This window comes from Mya arenaria, chromosome 3 (genome assembly GCF_026914265.1).
Source record: "Mya arenaria isolate MELC-2E11 chromosome 3, ASM2691426v1".
NCBI classification, from domain to species: domain Eukaryota; kingdom Metazoa; phylum Mollusca; class Bivalvia; order Myida; family Myidae; genus Mya; species Mya arenaria.
In genome coordinates, this window is record NC_069124.1 from 27,015,455 (window position 1) to 27,040,452 (window position 24,998).

At 36.9% G+C, this 24,998-nt stretch overlaps 1 protein-coding gene across 1 annotated transcript in view; it reads left to right on the top strand.

The window, feature by feature from the left end:
• LOC128225900 (uncharacterized) overlaps positions 1-24,998 on the top strand; it is a 108,475-nt gene that overhangs the window by 80,382 nt on the left and 3,095 nt on the right. The window contains exon 6 of the mRNA XM_052935799.1: positions 22,629-23,774. Coding sequence (XP_052791759.1) covers positions 22,629-23,774 — 1,146 coding nt within the window. The remainder of the gene's footprint in view (positions 1-22,628; positions 23,775-24,998) is intronic.

The window sequence follows — 24,998 nt, forward strand, 5'->3', positions numbered from 1 at the left end:
ATTGCGTTAAACGTGATAACCAGACATGTCTACCATTACATAACACGTGTTTTCGTCCCCACGCTGGAAACCAGGCTGAAATGTTAGGCAAGGTAAATTTGAAGCAATTAACTCGTTCTCCATATACATACACCAATACTCATAAGATCACACCAATAGCGCCAAGATAAAATATCATGTTATACGGACGCGTATTTGAATATAAGCAGACACATTCTTAATAAATGTACATTGCCTGTGTTTTATAATAGCTGACATGTTCAGAATACAAGATGATATCAAACGGTCAGTACATAATTGCCTCTCGTTGTTTATTGGACTTATATAATTTCAATTTCTTTAATGCGGTCATAGCAGTTTCGGTTTTAAAAACACTTCGCTTCAACAAACAATGTAACACAGTGCGCTGTTGCCTTACTTGTTGAGAATAACATGAACTATTCATGAACTTAATTCATAGTTCATTAACTATTCATGAATGACAATTTGGACAAATCGAGTTCATGAACTAAATGGGAGTTCATGGACTTGAAAGTTCATGAACTAAGTGGAAGTCTCCCACTTAGTTCATGAACTTGATTTGTCTTAATTGTCATTCATGAATAGTTCATGAACTAAGATCATGAATAGTTCATGAACTCAGTTCATGTTATTCTCAACAGCGTGATAATTTCATCATTACTACATGTCCATTTATAGCAGATTTCACATTTTAACACACATAACACAATGAGTAAGGTCCCTTTATATTGTTTATTTCAGTCCTTGACATTCACAATTAGTCTATGAAGACTGCAGGTCCGTTTCCTCTATACACTTGATGACAGATATGATTTGACCATGACGTTTTCTTAACTGTTGAGGCTTATGTCTGAGAATTTGACATCCATCTTCCAACCTGAAAAATATTTCTGATATTATTTTTTACTGCAAAAATTGCCAATAACTTAAGGTGAGTTGGTTATAAAATCAGTGCGAATTTCAATGTCACAGGTGTATTAATTAATGATCGCTTATTATATTCTTTCGAACCAAAAAGCTCAATTTTATTGAGAGTCTGATTTATTTAAAAAAGATTCTCATTCCTGTCTGTCACCCCCTTCTCAAAAATGTTTTATTTGATGAATAATGGTAACTGCAAAAAAGGATAAGGAAAATTAACCAAACTATACACAATAATCATGTTTCATTTTATTGAATTTAATTTTGTCATGGACAGTACATTCATAGGGTGTCACCTTTGTGCATTGCAAATAAATTCCACACATATGCCATATTTGTTTTTAAACCAGGATGAGAATATTTCAATGTGCTTTAAAAGAAAAATGTCAACTTACTGAGGGATTTGAAAATTTATGGCTTAGAATGTTTTTCTCATTCTCTGCTTTAATGAGATCTCCTACACAGTAGTCTAGTTGATTCTTTTGTGGACTGACGATTTGTTTTTGTAAGCTCTTATAGGCTGGCTAAAATAGACGAAACACCACTGCAGTTTATTTGGCTAAGCAGGTTAACAAGAATGTCAAACTAAAAGACAAACATGGCTCGTTAACTTAGCATCAAGTTTCTCAATAGACAGAATTATTAATTGGCAACACAGGATAAGTGATTTGAGATCATGAAAAATGTGATGTTATGGTAAATATTTTGAAGATAATAACAGTCATAAACTATAAAAGATAAATGACGATCTGTTCCTACTTCTAGACAAAAACTAGCTTAACAAAAGTTTCATTAACAATTACATTAAGAAACCTATATAATAGTTGTTAAAAAATATACAACAATGAAGAATTAGCTGTATGCTACTCAAAAACACTCGCTAAACTGTGTTTCTACACAAACGTATTTCGTACATTTGTCGCGAAAACATATTAAAAAGAACATATTTGCTCACAACTTTTAAATGTTATAATGTCGTTTTAAACAATAATATTAGTGTAAAAGAAAGTTATTGAATAACACCCATTGCTTTGTTTTAACTTACCTAAAATCGACGAAATATCACTTAATTTATTTGGCGCATTGTCGAACACGGCTGAAGTTCGAAATTACGTAACCGTAAAAGAATAAGACTATTTTGTTAATAAATGTGAGGCAATCGATAACAAGTTGTCAAATTAATTGCAATATTTTCATATTTATAGAGATCGTAATCCTTTCAATTTTACTTTAATTTTATTTATAATTAATAAAGACGTAAGCGATCAGTAAGCGATACCGGAAGTGGGTAAAAAAAACACCGGCAATCGGATTGTGTCATTTTCAATGCATTTTTCAATGATTGTAGAGTTGTTTTAAGTTTATTGAACCTGTAAACAATATACCTTAAACCTGCTTGACAACTTATTAACGAGTGCTGGCAAAGATGTTTTGTAAGTATTTTAGCAAATAGGGTAATTCTGGATATCTCTACATATTGCGTCAACCATCAATTTCGGACAGCCAGGAATACGTGTTTAATTAGACCATCAGCATGTTTTTCTTGGATTATTTTAATACTGTACCCTTAATGGTCTTCAATTCTATTAGTTGAAGTGTTATTTTTTACAACACTGTCTAATAGTGAGATCAATACCATCTCCCATTATGATTATCTCTATCTTGGACGATCTGATAAAAAAGCAGGTAATAATATTTAATAGTTTATTTAAACAAATGTTTAAAATGTTTCAAACCTGCAACTTGCTGGATTTTTTTTATCCCAGTTGATAAATACGCATGGAAACCCCACGCATTTATACGTTATTGCACTTGAATTATCCAAAATGCCATTTTAAATGGCTTTTTAAGTTGTAAGTTTTCATCCGTACTTCACCAACCAGTCACCACTTTCTAATCTCTCAACAGCCTGCCTGTTGCTGCCGCAGCCATCTGCTGGACGTCTCATCTTTTGAATGGTTAAACAGTTCATCAAATTCATTAAATTTCAATGATTCAAGTTCATGAACTTAGTTTCATGAACAGTTTCCTGGACTTATGTTTTGATGAATTCTGTGCAAAAAAATGATGATTTTTATTATTATAGCATAAGGTTCGTGAACTTCTTTTGATGAACTTAATGAACAGTTCATGAAATATTCATCAACTTTGGTTAATGAACTGTTGATGAACCATGTTGATGAATTTTTCAAGAACTTGATGGACAGTAAATAAACATTCATAAAAAGTTCATGAAGGTTCATGAAAAGTTCATGAATGTTCATGAAAAGTTCATCAGTTCATGAACAGATTCTTAACAGGGCAGTGACGCCCGGTTGTTTTCTTTCATGTCTTATATTTGAAATGCAATATTTCTTTCAGCGACTGGTTTCTCAAACTGTCGCTGGTAATGTGTGAAAGTGACCTGTACAAGTGACCTGTTGATGAGAATTTCATAATACACGGTAGTTTCTATTTCACTAAACGTTAAACAATCGGAAACGCATGTGAACTCAGACGGCTGTGTAAATGTGGATATTCACCAAACCTGTTGTAATGTTAAGTCATCAATGCGGCGATTTCAAGAGAAATCATTTTGTAAGAAGTTAGTAACGTCTTAATGAATATTTTTTGGAACATTTTATCAATATGTTGTGATAATTATTATACGTTGGTACAGATATTCATGTAAGCGATACATGAGTATAGGTTAATCAGATCAATAGGTTTAGTTGGCGTAATTGAGGTTTTGGCTGTGAATATGACCTGTCCCTAACTGCTTCAGGAATGTTTTTGCAATTTAAATACGTCATTAAATCTGAATATAAAAATTGATAGATTCAACCAGGTCTGCATTGACTACGCATCAAAACGCTTAAAAGGAAAACAAGCATATTCATGTTCATGTGGTCGGATAAAAAATTCAGTCCTCTGTATCGTCTTACATAAAGATCAGTCAGCTTGTTTCACCGTCAACAGCCCGCGTCCTTGTAATATAGGGCATCCTTGTGTCTCACCGTCGATAGTCCGCGTCCTTGAAATATGGGGCATACTTGTGTCTCACCGTCAATAGCCCGCGTCCTTGTAATATGGGCTGTACTACCGTCAACAGCCCGCGTCCTTGTAATATGGGGCATCCTTGTGTCTCACCGTCAACAGCCCGCGTCCTTGTAATATGGGGCATCCTTGTGTCTCACCGTCAACAGCCCACGTTCTTGTAATATGGGACATCCTTGTGTCTCACCGTCACCAGCCCGCGTCCTTGTAATATGGGGCATCCTTGTGTCTCACCGTCAACAGCCCGCGTCCTTGTAATATGGGGCATCCTTGTGTCTCACCGTCAACAGCCCGCGTCCTTGTAATATGGGGCATCCTTGTGTCTCACCGTCAACAGCCCACGTTCTTGTAATATGGGACATCCTTGTGTCTCACCGTCAACAGCCCACGTCCTTGTAATATGGGGCATCCTTGTGTCTCACCGTCAACAGCCCGCGTCCTTGTAATATGGGGCATCCTTGTGTCTCACCGTCAACAGCCCGCGTCCTTGTAATATGGGACATCATTGTGTCTCACCGTCAACAGCCCGCGTCCTTGTAATATGGGGCATCCTTGTGTCTCACCGTCAACAGCCCACGTTCTTGTAATATGGGACATCATTGTGTCTTACTGTCAACAGCCCACGTTCTTGTAATATGGGACATCCTTGTGTCTTGCTGTCAAGAGACCGCGTTCTTGTAATATGGGGCATCTTTGTGTCTCACCGTCAACAGCCCGCGTCCTTGTTATATGGGCTGTATCACCGTCAACAGCCCGCGTCCTTGTAATATGGGGCATCCTTTGTGTCTCACCATCAACAGCCCGCGTCCTTGTAATATGGGCTGTCTCACCGTCAACAGCCCGCGTTCTTGTAATAAGGGCTGTCTCACCGTCAACAGCCCGCGTCCTTGTAATATGGGCTGTATCACCGTCAACAGCCTGCGTCCTTGTAATATGGGCTGTCTCACCGTCAACAGCCCGCGTCCTTGTAAAATGGGCTGTCTCACCGTCAACAGCCCACGTCCTTGTAATATGGGGCATCCTTGTGTCTCACCGTCGATAGTCCGCGTCCTTGAAATATGGGGCATCTTTGTGTCTCACCGTCAACAGCCCGCGTCCTTGTAATATGGGACATCATTGTGACTCACCGTCAACAGCCCGCGTCCTTGTAATATGGGGCATCTTTGTGTCTCACCGTCAACAGCCCGCGTCCTTGTAATATGGGGCATCCTTGTGTCTCACCGTCAACAGCCCGCGTCCTTGTAATATGGGGCATCCTTGTGTCTCACCGTCAACAGCCCGCGTCCTTGTAATATGGGACATCATTGTGTCTCACCGTCAACAGCCCGCGTCCTTGTAATATGGGGCATCTTTGTGTCTCACCGTCAACAGCCCGCGTCCTTGTAATATGGGGCATCCTTGTGTCTCACCGTCAACAGCCCGCGTCCTTGTAATATGGGGCATCCTTGTGTCTCACCGTCAACAGCCCGCGTCCTTGTAATATGGGGCATCCTTGTGTCTCACCGTCAACAGCCCGCGTCCTTGTAATATGGGGCATCCTTGTGTCTCACCGTCAACAGTCCGCGTCCTTGTAATATGGGGCATCCTTGTGTCTCACCGTCAACAGCCCGCGTCCTTGTAATATGGGACATCATTGTGTCTCACCGTCAACAGCCCGCGTCCTTGTAATATGGGGCATCTTTGTGTCTCACCGTCAACAGCCCGCGTCCTTGTAATATGGGGCATCTTTGTGTCTCACCGTCAACAGCCCGCGTCCTTGTAATATGGGGCATCTTTGTGTCTCACCGTCAACAGCCCGCGTCCTTGTAATATGGGGCATCCTTGTGTCTCACCGTCAACAGCCCGCGTCCTTGTAATATGGGGCATCCTTGTGTCTCACCGTCAACAGCCCGCGTCCTTGTAATATGGGGCATCCTTGTGTCTCACCGTCAACAGCCCGCGTCCTTGTAATATGGGGCATCCTTGTGTCTCACCGTCAACAGCCCGCGTCCTTGTAATATGGGGCATCCTTGTGTCTCACCGTCAACAGTCCGCGTCCTTGTAATATGGGGCATCCTTGTGTCTCACCGTCAACAGCCCGCGTCCTTGTAATATGGGACATCATTGTGTCTCACCGTCAACAGCCCGCGTCCTTGTAATATGGGGCATCTTTGTGTCTCACCGTCAACAGCCCGCGTCCTTGTAATATGGGACATCATTGTGTCTCACCGTCAACAGCCCGCGTCCTTGTAATATGGGGCATCCTTGTGTCTCACCGTCAACAGCCCGCGTCCTTGTAATATGGGGCATCCTTGTGTCTCACCGTCAACAGCCCGCGTCCTTGTAATATGGGGCATCCTTGTGTCTCACCGTCAACAGCCCGCGTCCTTGTAATATGGGACATCATTGTGTCTCACCGTCAACAGCCCGCGTCCTTGTAATATGGGGCATCTTTGTGTCTCACCGTCAACAGCCCGCGTCCTTGTAATATGGGGCATCCTTGTGTCTCACCGTCAACAGCCCGCGTCCTTGTAATATGGGGCATCCTTGTGTCTCACCGTCAACAGCCCGCGTCCTTGTAATATGGGGCATCCTTGTGTCTCACCGTCAACAGCCCGCGTCCTTGTAATATGGGGCATCCTTGTGTCTCACCGTCAACAGCCCGCGTCCTTGTAATATGGGGCATCCTTGTGTCTCACTGTCAACAGCCCGCGTCTTTGTAATATGGGGCATCCTTGTGTCTCATCGTCAACAGCCCGCGTCCTTGTAATATGGGGCATCCTTGTGTCTCACTGTCAACAGCCCGCGTCCTTGTAATATGGGGCATCCTTGTGTCTCACCGTCAACAGCCCGCGTCCTTGTAATATGGGGCATCCTTGTGTCTCACTGTCAACAGCCCGCGTCCTTGTAATATGGGGCGTCCTTGTGTCTCACCGTCAACAGCCCGCGTCCTTGTAATATGGGCTGTCTCACCGTCAACAGCCCGCGTCCTTGTAATATGGGGCATCCTTGTGTCTCACCGTCAACAGCCCGCGTCCTTGTAATATGGGGCATCCTTGTGTCTCACCGTCAACAGCCCGCGTCCTTGTAATATGGGCTGTCTCACCGTCAACAGCCCGCGTCCTTGTAATATGGGGCATCCAGGTGGCTCACCGTCAACAGCCCGCGTCCTTGTAATATGGAGCATCCTTGTGTCACACCGTCAACAGCCCGCGTCCTTGTAAAATGATGCATCCTTGTGTCACACCGTCAGCAGCCTGCGTCCTTGTAATATGGAGCATCCTTGTGTCTCACCGTCAATAGCCCGCGTCCTTGTAATATGGGGCATCTTTGTGTCTCACCGTCAACAGCCCGCGTCCTTGTAATATGGGCTGTAATACCGTCAACAGCCCGCGTCTTTGTAATATGGGGCATCCTTGTGTCTCACCGTCAACAGCCCGCGTCCTTGTAATATGGGGCATTCTTGTGTCTCACCGTCAACAGCCCACGTTCTTGTAATATGGGACATCCTTGTGTCTTACTGTCAACAGCCCACGTTCTTGTAATATGGGACATCCTTGTGTCTTACTGTCAAGAGCCCGCGTTCTTGTCATATGGGGCATCTTTGTGTCTCACCGTCAAAAGCCCGCGTCCTTGTTATATGGGCTGTCTCACCGTCAACAGCCCGCGTCCTTGTAATATGGGGCATCATTTGTGTCTCACCATCAACAGCCCGCGTCCTTGTAATATGGGCTGTCCCACCGTTAACAGCCCGCGTCCTTGTAATATGGACTGTCTCACCGTCAAAAGCCCTCGTCCTTGTAATATGGGCTGGCTCACCGTCAACAGCCCGCGTTCTTGTAATATGGGCTGTCTCACCGTCAACAGCCCGCGTCCTTGTAATATGGGCTGTCTCACCGTCAACAGCCCGCGTCCTTGTAATATGGACTGTCTTACCGTCAACAGCCCGCGTCCTTGTAATATGAGCTGTATCACCGTCAACAGCCCGCGTCCTTGTAATATGGGCTGTATCACCGTCAACAGCCCGCGTCCTTGTAATATGGGGCATCCTTGTGTCTCACCGTCAACAGCCCGCGTCCTTGTAATATGGGCTGTCTCACCGTCAACAGCCCGCGTCCTTGTAATATGGGGCATCCTTGTGTCTCACCGTCAACAGCCCACGTCCTTGTAATATGAGATGTCTCACCGTCAACAACCCGCGTCCTTGTAATATGGGGCATCCTTGTGTCTCACCGTCAACAGCCCACGTTTTTGTAATATGGGCTGTCTCACTGTCAACAGCCCGCGTCCTTGTAATATGGGCTGTCTCACCGTCAACAGCCAGCGTCCTTGTAATATGGGCTGTCTCACCGTCAACAGCCCGCGTTCTTGTAATATGGGCTGTCTCACCGTCAACAGCCCGCGTTCTTGTAATATGGGCTGTCTCACCGTCAACAGCCCGCTGTCTTGTAATATGGGCTGTCTCACCGTCAACAGCCCGCGTCCTTGCAATATGGGCTGTCTCACCGTCAACAGCCCGCTTTCTTGTAATATGGGTTGTCTCACCGTCAACAGCCCGCGTCCTTGTAATATGGGCTGTCTCACCGTCAACAGCCCGCGTTCTTGTAATATTGGCTGTCTCACCGTCTACAGCCCGCGTTCTTGTAATATGGGCTGTCTCACCGTCAACAGCCCGCGTTCTTGTAATATGGGCTGTCTCACCGTCAACAGCCCACGTTCTTGTAATATGGGCTGTCTCACCGTCAACAGCCCGCGTTCTTGTAATATGGGCTGTCTCACCGTCAACAGCCCGCGTTCTTGTAATATGGGCTGTCTTACCGTCAACAGCCCGCGTTCTTGTAATATGGGCTGTCTCACCGTCAACAGCCCACGTTCTTGTAATATGGGGTATCCTTTTGTCGATTTGTTTTGATAGGTAGGTAGATTCAAAAGGGTATACTGGAAGAGTTAAATAGCCTGACTATTCCAATTATAATCTCCTTATATTTCGGTTCCTTCCAGTATATTATCATTCATGAAAAAACTGTTTATCGTTATTGTATAAATGTTTATCTATACAGTAAAATCGAAGAAACATATTAATATAATACAATAGACATCACCTTATCAGACTAAGAGTATTTCAAGTGTTATATAGAGAGGATCCTCACAAGCAATCATTAATAAATAGTTCGATTCTGTTGGTTGTGGCGCACGTCCAAAGGTTCGCTCCCCCTCTTACACCAAATCCTGGACCCGATCCAGATTTATAATATATATATGTATGAATTTTGCAAATGCATTTTTTGTACAACAACAAGGTTATTTTATTACCGGTTTCATGTAATGATAGTAATTTGGTAAACCTGTTTTGAGTATGGATTGCATCGAATGCTTTTTAATACTCGTTGGCTATCACCTGAGAAAGTGCACCTGGCATTTACCTTGCCTGTACTAGGTATCGTCTACAAACTATTTGTTCCCAAGGCTGGTTAGAGGTCTTTCAATGCATGTAGAGATCGAAACTAAATGTGTGTTGTCTAAAGCTAATGGGCAAATGAGCTATATATTTAGCATGTAACATAAAGATGCCAGTTGAATTTGTTGAAAAGGTGCCCATGTTTTCAGGGACGGCAAATGGGCACATTACAGAAATGTTTCGGCCATAGATTGGACGTGCTACTCGTGGTAGGCAAAATGCCTCGTAACACTATCGTGACCGGGTCTATAGCTGTGGGTATCAATACTTATTAGTAAAAGTCAACAGTTTTGTTTGCTTTCTGGCTTGGTTAATTATTGGCAGAATTGTAATTTAAGAGACTCGCGCGCTCTTAAATTTTGGTATTTTTATTTCTGAACAAAATATTGCATATCACATGTTACAAAATGATGAAGATGTACTTAGACACCTTCCCGTCTCGTTTAATAACAGGTTTATGAAATCGTCTAGATTTATCCTTATAGATTGCCCTAGTGCGTATATATGTGTAAAAGTAGTAACTCGAATGAATATTTAAGTTTATTACAATTTTACGAGACCCATGTATGGTTTACACTTTAAGGCTGGGTATAGACGAAATTTTGCTATTATTACAGATGATTAACTTTTATTTATGTCGGATCAAGTGCCTCGTAATAAAGGAGAAATATATTTGTCAAATGTCGAATTTGTTTAGAAGCTGTTTAAATATTAATAAAATGACACTTCACAAATCTTAATTATGCACGAACAAAACGGCTTTCATGGAACGCTATTTTAGGAAACACCGTTTCTGCTTAACCATCCCATCATAGCTTTGACCGACATTTTCAATTTAAAAAGTATTAAAATGGTTAGATTCATGTTTATGATACCGTTTTAAGCAATCTGTCTGACGAATCGTTTTAAATATCAGTTTACTTTGCTTTACTTCTTGTCTTAATTTCTCTTCAATCGTTTATTTCATACTTCTAATACCTTGTTAGCTTAAAGGCGATATGACAAATATTACAAATTATCACTTATGTTTGTTGAGCTTGTGTTCTGACCCCGATTTCTCAACCTTCCAAGTTTGTTATTTAAGCTTGATATAACAAAAGAAAAAAACAACTATTTATCACGATTTTCAATACAGACAAAACTTTCATCTAAAGCAAGCGTCATCGTAAACAAACAATTGCTCTTGATCCGATGCACAAGGTCTTTAATAAGATATTTCGTTGAATCATATAAAAAGAATGGTAATATTCACCGAATCGAGGGCGTTTTTCAGCAAATGCAATGAACCAGGAAACCTAGACGCACCTGGTATTAATGACCTTGATGTTGACAAAATGAATTGTTGTGATCGAAGCTATTTCAAAAAATGCTTTTGCATTGGTTGTTACCAGGAAATGAATTTAATCCAACATTTTCATTATTGTATAGGTAATGTATTTCTTATTTAAAACAGATTTATTCACCCTCAATATATTGTTTATTACATAGTCTAGGGCATTTTGCCACAAAAAAACATATTTATATTATCGACATTTTTTTCGAATCAATGCAAATGCTTATTGGTCCAAAAATTCGTAAACTTTGGTCAATTCCTTATTACCCAAAGACATGTCGCAACACCGCCGCAACGTATGAATTCTTTACTAATGCACAAGATTCTCCTCAAAACTAAATAAAGCATGTAGTCTCGAACCGCTATCACTTTTGGCCTTCCTTAACACTGAGAAATGACCTTAAAGGAAAGTCTCTTTCCAATAACCGGTTTATAGGAAATATTAACTGCATCACCTGATATTTATGCAATACGATACATAAGATGCTAAACTGCATGTCAACGCTCACAACTATTAACATATATAATCGTAATATGCCATATCATTAGGCGGCGAAATATGCTTCCCCAGAATGTACTTGACTTTTTAATGGATCATAGTGTTTCGTAATTTATGAATCAATCAATTAGTTGTTTAACACAGGATAGAAGCGAAGAGGGAGGTTAACATAAATTTTGTACACCTCAATGTCCATTCCTTAAATAAACTGCCTTATGGCAAATGCGAATTGTTTCCGACGAACGCATTTTTTTCGGATATATTCGGATCGCGAATTATCGCGTAGCAATATACATGTAAATTGAAAATTATATTGTTATTGTTTGTACTATGTCAGCAATCCCGGAAAAACTTAAATCAACAGAAAGTGTTAACAATTACTTATTTATGATATGTTAAATGCATTGTTGTCACTAGTAAAGAGATTGGTTATTTTCCTGCATGGCGTAATTTTGATAAACTGTTTCCGGTTACGGAATGGGTGAGAAAGAAGGTTTTCTATATAAAATGAAGTACTTTTAACAATTCTTGAATAATATAATAAGGTTTTAATGTAGAGAAAAGTAATAAATTTCAGGATTGAAGTTATTTTTTAGGTTATGTACGCAGTTTGGCTCTGGACTCCACACGCTTTAACCAGCCCAACTGCGTTCATACCCCGAAAATGACATCAAATCCGCAATTAATTCCTTAATTGTTCCTTAAAAAACATAATCAGATATACAAAACAATACTTTCACGACCTACGGTTGTTTATTTTCTCTACGAACATATTTTACTTGAATCTAAAATATTAAAACTAATTCAAACTGAAATATTTATAAATGCTTGTTATATTTTTATGTATCCTCAGTTTAAGGTCGTCCAAACGATTATTTGGAATAGAAAATAAAACAAATGATACATCCAGTTTGCCTTTTGATCAAGTCCAGAAGATGTATTAAAGATTCAACTTATTATTATGTAAGTTGAACACAAAGTTTTTTCTCATTACATGATATATATAATACATTCAATTAAACATTTTTATAACATGATAGGTTGGAATCTTAGACATGAAAACAGAACTAATAATCAATATTTTGATTTCAAAATAATGCTTTGGATGAGATACTTTTACATTACACTAACATTTCACTAACATGTCACAGTGAGTATGGACTAACAACTAATAAGTAAATATTTATATCATATTTGTCATGACGAAAGCTTCATGTTTTAAATTTTTATTATATTATGCAAAAAAAGCTTAAATGTAAACCTTAATAAAGATCATGAAACAATATTTATAATGTTATGACGACGCTAAAATGCTTTAGAAGTAAATTTGCACAAATAAGCTGAACGGAAATTTCTTATCTTGCAGAAGATCATCATACTAGGCCAAACGATATATTTTCTTCTCAAATACATTTAACGTAAATCATCGTAAACATCACAAACACAAATAAAATGAAACTCATCTTCAATATCACCATTATTACATATGGTGCAATAACGTTCATTGTGATCGATTCCGTTAATACCATAACGCCCAGTTTCAATACGTACTGGTGAGACAAAGATCTTAATTTAGTCAGAGGAATTATTTGATTGTTTAAAATTGATCAATAAGGCGTTACTTTAAAACAGAACGTTTTCATATCACTACGTCTAGAGTTTAGCCATTTGAAAGACCAGTTGCGTTAAGCAAAATGTTTACATTACTGGCCAAATTAGTTATCCTTTTTTTAAATCTAATAAAAGATTACTTTACAATGTTGTAACGTTTATATTATCGTTATTATGTGTTTTAGAGCAACAATTTATAATTCATGTACATCTGGTTATATACAATCTACCTAGTTCGCCATAACCTGGCACTGTCGATATGGACTGTTAAACATGTATTAATAATTTACCAAATTTCAGGTGAACCCATTCAATTTCCTTATTTTTTCCAAATCCCCAATTTTTACAGCCGTTATTTTGTGTTTATTTTCATTCAGCAATTTACAAATACTGTGAAATCATTAATGTTCGTGGGGCATTAATGTTCGTGGTTTTCGTGGGTTGGGTGATCCACGAATTCAAGATCCCACGAAATATAAACCCTTTATTCACTTTTTCAATTGCCTTGTTACGTACATACTCTAGTATATTCTTTACAGAGGTCGCAGTATACAGTGTTAAAACCTGTCTCACTGTATAACTTACGATCATTATTCTGTTAATATATTATAACTGCCTTTAATAAATAATGAACCAAATCAATTAAATGTGTTTTATGCAGCAAATGACAGTTATAAGCACGTGTTTAAACGTGTGCTGTTAATGAAAATCTCCAAGTTTACAAGATGTGCGTGATGAGTGTCCATACTCGATTTTTTTATCTAATAAAATAATTAATCGATTACTAGTGTATTGAAGGTTACTAAGCATCGAACGTGACAATATACGCACCCTTTCGGTGTTTTCACAGTTTGCAAAATTCTTGATTGGCATTCAATGGCTTCCCCTATCTGTATTTATGATCAGGGTACATCTTCTTTTATTACTTTTATTCCCAATTAAATCGACAAGTGACAAGTGAATTGGCATGTCGTACCACATTAGCGAGTGTCATAAACCGAGTGACGTAGAAGACGGAAATCACGGGCCAGCGCGTGGATATTATGCAGACGATCTAGGACGATCGCATCTTCGATTATTGTTTTTTCAAAAATGAAAATCCACGAATTCAAGTACCCACGAAATTGTTTTTTTTCGGCAAACCACGAAATTTCATGCCCACGAACATTAATGATTTCACAGTAGTAGCATTTAGCTCAACAATTGCATTAACTGTTGAGCGAACTTTTATAAAACCAAGTTGGGCATCGCTTATAATATCCTTATTTTCGGTCCAATCTGTAAAACGTTTAATAAGTATTCATATAATGGTTTTAGAGAAACAACTGGAAAAGCGTAATACTTCTTCAATTATTTACATCAATCTTAAACAAAGGCACTATAATACCTTCCATTAATTGGTTAGGAAAACATCCAGTATAAAGAGTCCCGTTAAAATGACTGCAGAATGAGACGAACAACGTCAACAGTTGCAGTAGTATATTCATTTTACAATGTCTCCAACGAAATCTTTCTTTTTCTTTTATACTTTTGTTGTATTTTCAATTTCCTGCACAGTGATCGGAGTATCAAGCTCTTCGAAAATGCCCCCCCCCAACTATTTTGGTTTATAGTGTCTAAGGTTTTTAATTGTCCTTTTCTTACTATCACAACGTCTTTTTCTTGTTTTAAACAAGGTATTTATAAAGCTTATTTACACAAAATAATAGCGATTTACTTTCATTTTTACACTTATCATATTTGTTTATAGTACATTTATATATAATCGTTCTGCCTTTAAGCATTCAGCACCAAACCAATCAGCCTTTTAACATACGCCTTGATCAACAATGGGCTTATAGGTTACAATGGTAGTTTTTCAAAATATAGGCTCTGCTACAGAAATGTTGGCCTATGTAAATTGTCCTATACAATCGTTAGTAACAACACGACTATCAAACGTAACATCTTTAACAATAGAGATGAAAACAGGCTATTTTTCAAAACATTTTTGAAATAGTGCGTCGAAAAATAGGTATGCTTAAATTAGTCGGGGTATGACCTTGGGAGGCTCGTCTGGGTGATAAAACTTATCCTAACCAGCCGGGGTAATCCCGATGGTGGTGGGACCTCCAGACGCTCCAACCCCAAAATATGGCACTGGACGCCTGGCGGCAACTCCAGACGATCCCCAAGGCCCGCCAGGTCCTCATTCTCGGGGACCCCAGCCAACACTCCACGAACTTTGTGTAGGGAATGGGGTAGGGAAGCACGACAGTCAACCCCCATGAATTTAAAAATGTCCATATGTATTAACTTGACAATTGCCTGGGCAGAAACCAGTTCCAGGAGAAGGGCCCCAGAGGCTAGTGGGACTGATCGTTTGACCAGGCGGGGAAGGAGCTGACCCAGTTCTGATGCCAGTTTGAATATGGACCCAGCTCAGCTCCAACTAATTACTTCTGATTTCAAATAGTTCTCAATCAAAACATATGTCAAGGTGCTAAATTAGATACAAAGAAACAATAGAACAGTTAGCTTAAGTCAATATGGCTTCGAATGACACCTCCTTTGTTTGGCAATTAGCAACATCCTAATATATTGGCGTCTGCTCACCTGTTGCAAACACAGTTGCATATTTCAAATTACAGATGTAAAAACATCTAACAAATAATTTGTAAATAAGCAAACGCTGAAATTATGAAACTGGTTTGAATTAACACAAAAATGGCATGACGTACGACATAACACATGATTGAATCTGTTCTGTTCGGTTGAAAACAATTTGAGGGTTTTATACTGATATTTAGTAAATTAAATTGATATTTCTGTAGGCATATTCTTTTAAGGTCAACTTGTTATAGACGTCTATTATGGATAGAAAAAATAAATGCACGAGCATGGCTTTTAAGAAGCAAGGATTCTTAATTACAATAGTGATTTCGACACTTGGATGTATTTATGTGAATTCTAATGTTTTCATATATAATGAGACCATTACGAATTCGGAGCGAAACTTAGATATTCCAATCAGGGAGTTGTTGTTCCAAACGACAGACAGACATGTCTTTAAGGATTACACGTTTCTATCTCCAAGACGGCATTCAGAAATCTTCAAGAGCGTACATTTTTCTTTCGGTAAGTTTATTTTGTAAATAAGAGATACTGGACCGAAATATGCTTTCTACTCATCTTGTATTACTTATTCTATTCTGTTCTGATGCCAGTTTGGATATGGACCCCTGGCTGGTCAGCTTCACCCCCCCCACAATAGCTCGAAGGATGCACTTGTGCATCATAGTGTTATGAGTTAAATGATGACTATCCCTGGTGCACAGTGCCTCCCCAAGCACAGGAGACAGGTCATTTGACTGACTCCGGGTATTTTTTTTTGAAGAAATGGATCACCAGCCATTGCTAACAATTAAATTTGTAATAAAATCAACAAGCAAATAATAAAATTTAACGGGGAACCTAGCCCCTATATGTAGAGATGCTAAGACTTTTGTATAAGATGTTGTGTAAATAATATTGGTGTAATAAATATTGTTAAAAATATTGATATTGTTATTAAAATTAATAAAAAAGCTCAATGCACCGATAATTAGGCTCACAAATTTTATTGAAATAAAGGTGGAACTGCTTGACATTTAATTAAGTATTACTGAAAGGTTTAATTTTAGAATTTAGTTTAGTCAAGCAGTAGCCTAAATATAACCGAAAGCTAAAGGGAAATAAATAATAAATACACAAGGGAGAGAACACTGAAAAAACCAACGTTTGACCTTGGCTTTTGTTTTTCACAATAATTAATGTCTTTCTGTCGGGCTAACTAGTTCACAAAGTCATGGAGGGCTAAATGCTCACTACAGGTTCACAAATTGTCAGTTTATTAACTTCTGCAGGCTATCGTCTTCTATAAATTCTTCTTATCTATTTTCACTTTGTTTATACGGCCATTGACCGGAAACGAGAAGTCTGGAAATGAAGAACTACCTTTTTTAACATTTAAAAATCAGTAATGATATCATGCCTACCATAAATTAAACCAATAGAAAAACAAAAAATACTTCAAACAGACTGTCAGTTCAGCTCCAACTAATTACTTCTGATTTCAAATAGTTCTCAATCAAAACATATGTCAAGGTGCTAAATTAGATACAAAGAAACAATAGAACAGTTAGCTTAAGTCAATATGGCTTCGAATGACACCTCCTTTGTTTGGCAATTAGCAACATCCTAATACATTGGCGTCTTCTCACCTGTTGCAAACACAGTTGCATATTTCAAATTACAGATGTAAAAACATCTAACAAATAATTTGTAAATAGGCAAACGCTGAAATTATGAAACTGGTTTGAATTAACAGAAACATTTTTAATACAAACATGGCATGACGTACAGCATAACACATGATTGAATCTGTTCTGTTCGGTTGAAAACAATTTGAGGGTTTTATACTGATATTTAGTAAAATAAAATTGATTTTTCTGTAGGCATATTCTTTTAAGGTTAACTTGTTATAGACGTCTATTATGGATAGAAAAAATAAATGTACGAGCATGGCTTTTAAGAAACAAGGATTCTTAATTACATTATAGTGATTTCGACACTTGGATGTATTTATATGAATTCTAATGTTTTCATATATAATGAGACCATTACGAATTCGGAGCGAAACATAGATATTCCAATCAGGGAGTTGTTGTTCCAAACGACAGACAGACATGTCTTTAAGGATTACACGTTTCTATCTCCAAGACGGCATTCAGAAATCTTCAAGAGCGTACATTTTTCTTTCGGTAAGTTTATTTTGTAAATAAGAGATACTGGACCGAAAGATGCTTTCTACTCATCTTTTATTACTTATTCTATTCTTAAAACAATTATACGCCTGTTAGTACAGAACGGTTAAGGTTAAAAGTAAAAGTAATTTAAGATATAAAAGAAATACATACACTTATCTATACAGTTTTCTATTATTATTTTATTTTCCAATGATTCTTTACACAAGACATATATGAATGACATAAAATATGGAAGGCCGCATAAGACATATACATATGAATGACATGACATATGGAAAAGTGATTGATTGTAAATAGCAATGCTAATAAAATGAAAATTCAACACGTTACGTTATACAAAACACACACGACAAGACATTGAAAATGAGATTATTTTACAAAGTAATAAAATTAACCATTGAATACACCATGCTTAGATATTTACCCAAGGGTCACGGACACTACGGACCATGGACATTACGGACCAGACATTACGGACCAGATTTAGGGACACTACGGACCAGATTTAGGGACATTACGGACCATCTTCAGAAACATACGGACCATCATTTATAATGTTTTTAAACATGTGTTTTTTTTTTTAATTTATTCACTCATTGGTCTTAAATGTGTTAATAAATACTTGAATATTAGTGCTCAGTATGACAATTATCTTTAATGTAACTGAAAAATCCCATGAAATTCCAATGTTAAACATCAAAGTATTTTTAATAAAGTATTATAATAATTTGAATAATAATGAACAAAATATGTGTTTATCTTATAATTGTAAACGTGAATATTAATGTTATCATATGTGATCGATTGCTTTCTGAAATAAACTTGGCCAGTCGCTTCGTGGTCCGTCTTCGGCCACTCTATCCATACCAACAACGATGTTATTTTACAAAGTAATAAAATTAACCATTGAATACACCATGCTTAGATATTTACCCAAGTGGAAGCCTTGATTGAAATGATGATTTTTATTATTATTTACAAAAACTGTTATTACCTAAGTGGAAGCCTTGATTCAAATGATGATTTTTATTTACAAAAACTGTTATTACCTTAGTGGAAGCCTTGATTGAAATGATGATTTTTATTATTATTTACAAAAACTGTTATTACCTAAGTGGAAGCCTTGATTCAAATGATGATTTTTATTATTATTTACAAAAACTGTTATTACCTAAGTGGAAGCCTTGATTGAAATGATGATTTTTATTTACAAAAACTGTTATTACCTTAGTGAAAGCCTTGATTGGAATGATGATTTTTATTATTATTTACAAAAACTGTTATTACCATAGTGGAAGCCTTGATTGAAATGATGATTTTTATTATTATTTACAAAAACTGTTATTACCTAAGTGGAAGCCTTGATTCAAATGATGATTTTTATTTACAAAAACTGTTATTACCTTAGTGAAAGCCTTGATTGGAATGATGATTTTTATTATTATTTACAAAAACTGTTATTACCATAGTGGAAGCCTTGATTGAAATGATGATTTTTATTATTATTTACAAAAACTGTTATTACCTAAGTGGAAGCCTTGATTGAAATAATGATTTTTATTATTATATACAACAACTGTTATTACCTTAGTGGAAGCCTTGATTGAAATGATGATTTTTATTATTATTTACAAAAACTGTTATTACCTTAGTGGAAGCCTTGATTCAAATGATGATTTTTATTATAATTTACAAAAACTGTTATTACCATAGTGGAAGCCTTGATTGAAATGATGATTTTTATTATAATTTACAAAAACTGTTATTACCTTAGTGGAAGCCTTGATTGAAATGATGATTTTTATTATTATTTACAAAAACTCTTATTACCTTAGTGGAAGCCTTGATTGAAATGATGATTTTTATTATTATTTACAAAAACTGTTATTACCTTAGTGGAAGCCTTGATTGAAATGATGATTTTTATTATTATTTACAAAAACTGTTATTACCTTAGTGGAAGCCTTGATTGAAATGATGATTTTTATTATTATATACAAAAATGTTGTTTGTTATTAGAAATATAACTATGCAAATATGTGCATTCAAATAAACAGTAATACCTGTAAATACTCAATATTTACATTAGCATGGTGTACTAGAATTATTAGCCAGTATTTTCAGGGTGTGCAATGTGGAGCGGGATAAGTCTGAGTCTTCAGACGTACGCGGGCGCTTAATACTGGTTGTACGGACAATTATCTTTTATAGATATATTTTTGGTATAGGAGATGTCCACTCATTTAATATGACATGTAATTACCTTGCAAGTGCAGCTCCGGCATCAAATGATAATCCACTGAATGCACAAATAGCATGTGCCCATATTATACAACTTATAGGATTATGTATGCATATATCTCGGAGTGGGGTGGGGTGGGCGGTGGGGTGAGCTCATTTACCCTCTTTGTCGGGTTATACCCATTCGGCGAGCACGCTACGATTTACAATAATTCTACAGTTTTAAAAACATTTTTCTGCTTCGTTAATCGTAGCGTGGGTGCTATACTATATATATATATGTTAAATTCTACACAATAAGTAAAAATCTACGGATTAGAAGTTCAATATTAAAATAATGGCTTAAGATTCTATCACATACATTTTTTAGCATTCACCAATCGTTTAATATTTTTGCGCTTTCAGCTATTAAATACACGGTTACAATCTTGCTATAGGTAATTAATATTTTCCATAAATGAATTATTTAGTAAGTTGTTAAAGGTGTATCAGTCAAAATTAATGTTTGTTATACATGTGTTTATATTCGTTTTGAATCAGATTGTAACTTTAAGTATAAATGAGATATAACTTGACTGTCTTAATATTATGTTGTTTTTTGTGGGGGGTTTTGTATTATGCTCTCCACTGTTCTAATAATCTTTGTGTATGCCGATTTCTGCCAATTAACTTTGAATTTGAACTAAAACTAACGAGAAGTATAATCCCCTAAGTCATTATCCACGTCAGTTTTAGTTTAATAGTTTATTGCATAAAACAATACAATTTTTATAGCATAAACAAAATGATACAATCCAATAGGTAGAATAGAACAGTATCAAAAGCATATAATGTTAACGATGTTATATAAAAGTGATTTCTAGGTTTAATAATTTGAAAGACGTTTTTATGATATTCTAATTTTATTTGCCAAAAATAGGAATTTTGAAATATTATATACAGTTTTCTTTAATTGTGAGCTTATCAGAATGTTAAATTTATCTATTGTTGGCCAATGACAAACATAGTTTTGAAACAATTTATTCCTTAGTTCTTTGTATTTCGGGAACACTAGAAGAAAGTGGTATTCCGATTCGATTAAGTTCATGTTGCAGGATTTACAATATCTTTGTAAATAATTGTTATTCTTATGCTACATTGATTTGGACGTCTTAATAATAACTTGCCATTTACTTGCGATTGTTATGTATGAATTTTCAAATGACGCTGTCCATTATGTGTGAAAATTTACCGGTAATTATAATTGTCCAAGCGCTGCGGTCCCTTAATGCATAATTATTGTATTTACTCAACACGAGTCTCAATGCCGGAATTTTAATTGATGAGAAACTGGTTTTGTTGTACAAAGATCGAGCAGAGGAAATTATTGAATTAATGAACTGTAAATCATATCAAACTGTAACAATTTAACACGTGCCGCTACTTTGCCGCTACTTTGTGGGGTGTCATAAATCGGGCGACAATGGTGTTGTTTTAAAATACTTTCGATGGCGGGTGGTTACAATCGCTGGTAATTAGTGGTATTTTGTGACTGACTTTGTGTATTTTCAACTTTATATTTTTTATAACTAAGCAAATGTTAATGAACGAGAATACTTCTTTGTTTATTTTATTTCGCATTAAAAGAGAAAATCTTTAGGTCTTAATCGGTTTGAAAATAATGTTTTTTAAGACAACCTCGAACTTTTCATCAAAATGTCTCGAATATTTTCCTTAAATTGTTCATTGAGGCTTTGGTTTATATATAATTGTATTTCTATATGAATACGATTAAGATCATTTTTAATCATAAATTAATTCATCAGACAACCAGTTAATTTAACTGTCAGTTTAAAACATATTTCTGTTGTCGCCGGGAGACAATTCTCACTGACTTATTGGATAAATTCCAATTAACGATTTAGATATTTTCTTAAAAAAACTTTTTTCTTTATTGGGTTTTTTGGTTATATGAATGATAACTGGTCAAAAGAAATTAAAAAAATGTGTATTTGAGTGGCTTTTATCTGTCCCTCGGTTGATTATTCAGAAGAAGGAATTCGATTTTAAAATTTGAATTTTCAAATACACACCACAGGGTCAGAGTGCGTTGTTATGCCACACCCCTATGACCACGCCTCACCAATCTAAAAATAAATTTATATTCCCGGGCTTTTTAATAATGATGAGGGATGTAATAACTAACAAGACATATGTTTTTATATACTGTTAACATAACATCAAAAATAATGATAATAATAAATAAAAATAATAGCATGTGCCTGGTTTTTAATAAGACACTATTATAAATACTTTAAAATTAGTGATTACGACATTGCATTATAATTATATTAATTGGATTTATTTCATAGATTATCAGACCGAGAGAATCTAAGATATTCCAGTCAGAAGCATGTCTTAATGCATAACACTTTTTTGCCTCTAAGACGGCTTTCAGAATTCATCTATACGTACATTATTTCACTGATTAGTTTATTTTTGAATGTAAGGTATTGATAGTTATAGCTTGAAAGTAAGTAAATAGAAACACTAACATTCACGCAAAATAAAATGTTTTAAGATATATGTTTGAACGGGAGTCTGGATGCAAATCTGTCAGATCCCATGAGGTAATTCAATCAGAAAATAATTTTATAAATTAAATGCAAGCATAACGCATCAGCAGAAAATCATCAATGTAAATGTGTCAGTGAAAATAATTTCATACTTAAACATACATACAGCATTTGTTCTCTCTTTCAGGTAAAGATGCAAACACAGCGTGTGGTTCCTCTAGTGAAATGTCGTCAGGACGTTATTCAAACTTGTCCCTGCTGGGTCACAACAAACAAACAAACGAACTGCACGTGTTGGTCCATTTGCATGACGTCACAGGACGACCGAGAAGTCGCGGGGGCGATGTGGTTACAGTGCGGGCACTTAAGCATTCACCTAGTGGTTCGATGGCGACCAAAGATGGAGAGCCTATTGTGGTCGTTGCTGGTACGGTGATCGACAACGGAGATGGAACGTACGTCGCCTCTGTTCAAGTGTTATGGACGGGTCCTACGGAGATACGTGCCATCATTGCTGCTAAATACCAAAATACATGCAGGCGTTTCTTGGCTATGACTCTGTATGGGAATTCCGCGTATTCCCTTCAGAGGCCTCATGGTGTGTCGGTTATATTTCAGGAAACAAACATTACAGAAAAAACACCATGTTCTGCTGTGCCGCATGTTATTGGCTACGATAAGATATGCAACCTTACCAAACACAATTTCAACATGACAATATATTGTGGGCATCCAACAAGTCGACATCTATCTTGCAGTTCTCCGATAGCTATATGGCAAAGGGGAAAAATAAACGAACTTAAAAAGAACGATTCCGGTGAAATATTTAGTCCAGTTGCAGAAATACTTAATAGCACATATTCATTGAATATTTCCCAATCGAATTGGAATTCGAATATGAAAAGATACTTTGTTGAAGTGAAAAGTGAATTTTACTTCGAACCAGAGCAAACTGAGTGCAATAATCGACCAGCACTGTTATCGTGGCAAGATACATACCCAACAGGACTGGGGGTAAACCAAGGCTGGAGAATGTTACACTGCCGCCACAAGCAGGTCAGGGATACGGACACCCTCAGACGCTGCATGGCTGGGAAACGAGTTTACTTCATGGGGGACTCCACAGTGAGGCAGTATTTTCAAACTATCAGATCACAACTGAATTCCACATATCCTATTCGGAAGGAAGTTAACCGTTTATTGTTCACCGATCCCATACAGAACATGCATTTTGAATGGTCGATCCATTCTATGCCTTACTCATGCGGGGATCTCGTCGCAAAATGCGTTTCTTCTTCCATTGCTAACACACTTTATGAAATACTACATAAAGGTACTCTGTCCTTTAATGGCTCTGAGTTAATCATTTTAATAACAATGGACGCACATCCCCAAAGCTACCCATTTAAAGCTTTTAGAATCAGAATCAGAAGCTTCGTTAAACCAATCACCATGTTGAAGGCAAAATATCCGCTTGCAAAAGTACTTTTTAAAGGGCCACATCAGTACACAGACGACGCAAGTTCGTTTGATGTAAGAATAGCCATTATTCACCGTGAAATAATTTATGATGAACTAAACGCCATTCGAGACAAGTTAGGAGAATAATGCAGGCTCAACTTGACCAGTTTCTGGCTTATGTATGTTGAGTGTAATCTAAAAAGCTATCCAATTTATTGCTGTTTTTTATATATAGTTAAACTTCGACAGTTCGAACAGACGGTCTGTCAAGAACTAGCGATGTCGAGGTCGAGGCTTTGTTCCGACCATTATTCGTTCTATTTTCATATAAAATATACTAACGATAGATTAAAATTAATTAAATTGAGGATTCGAGCCCCACTGCCGGTCCAAAATACGAAAATCATGCGCAAAACCTTATAACTCCCTCGATGTCATACTTTCACAATTCGCAAGTTGTAATAATTGCAATTGTGAAAAACAGATTATCACCGTTTACGCATGACCGCTATTACTTGAGAGGGGCAACTGAAAAGATAATTGTGAGAGAATAATGATGGTAATTTCATTGTGAGAAATGTAAATGGAAACAAAAACCATATGAATAAACCCCTACCATAACGGGATACATCGGAAATTCTGAAATAAATTTATGTACATTTGAAAATTATATACAACTGTTATGTGATTTTAAATGCTATTGATATGTATGTGTTTTGAATAATTCTCACTCTTTTACTTCTTTTAATATGCATTTTTTCTTTGCTATTAATTGGTACCTCATTAACCGTTTGTTCATTTCGAGGGTTATAACTTTTGTAAGGCTTTTCTTCTAGTTTATACCTTGTTAAACATTTGTTCATTTTGAGGGTTATATATGTTTCTGCTAACAATTTGTACCTCATTAAACATATACTCCTTACGAGTGTTCTGTACCTATTTTCGCTCCCAATGTGCACCATTTTAAACATATGTTCCTTACGAGTGTCTAAACCTATATTTTCGCACTCAATGTGTACCATTTTAAACATTTGTTCCTGACTAGTGTTCTGTACCTATATTTTCGCACCCAATGTGTACCTTTTTAAACATTGGT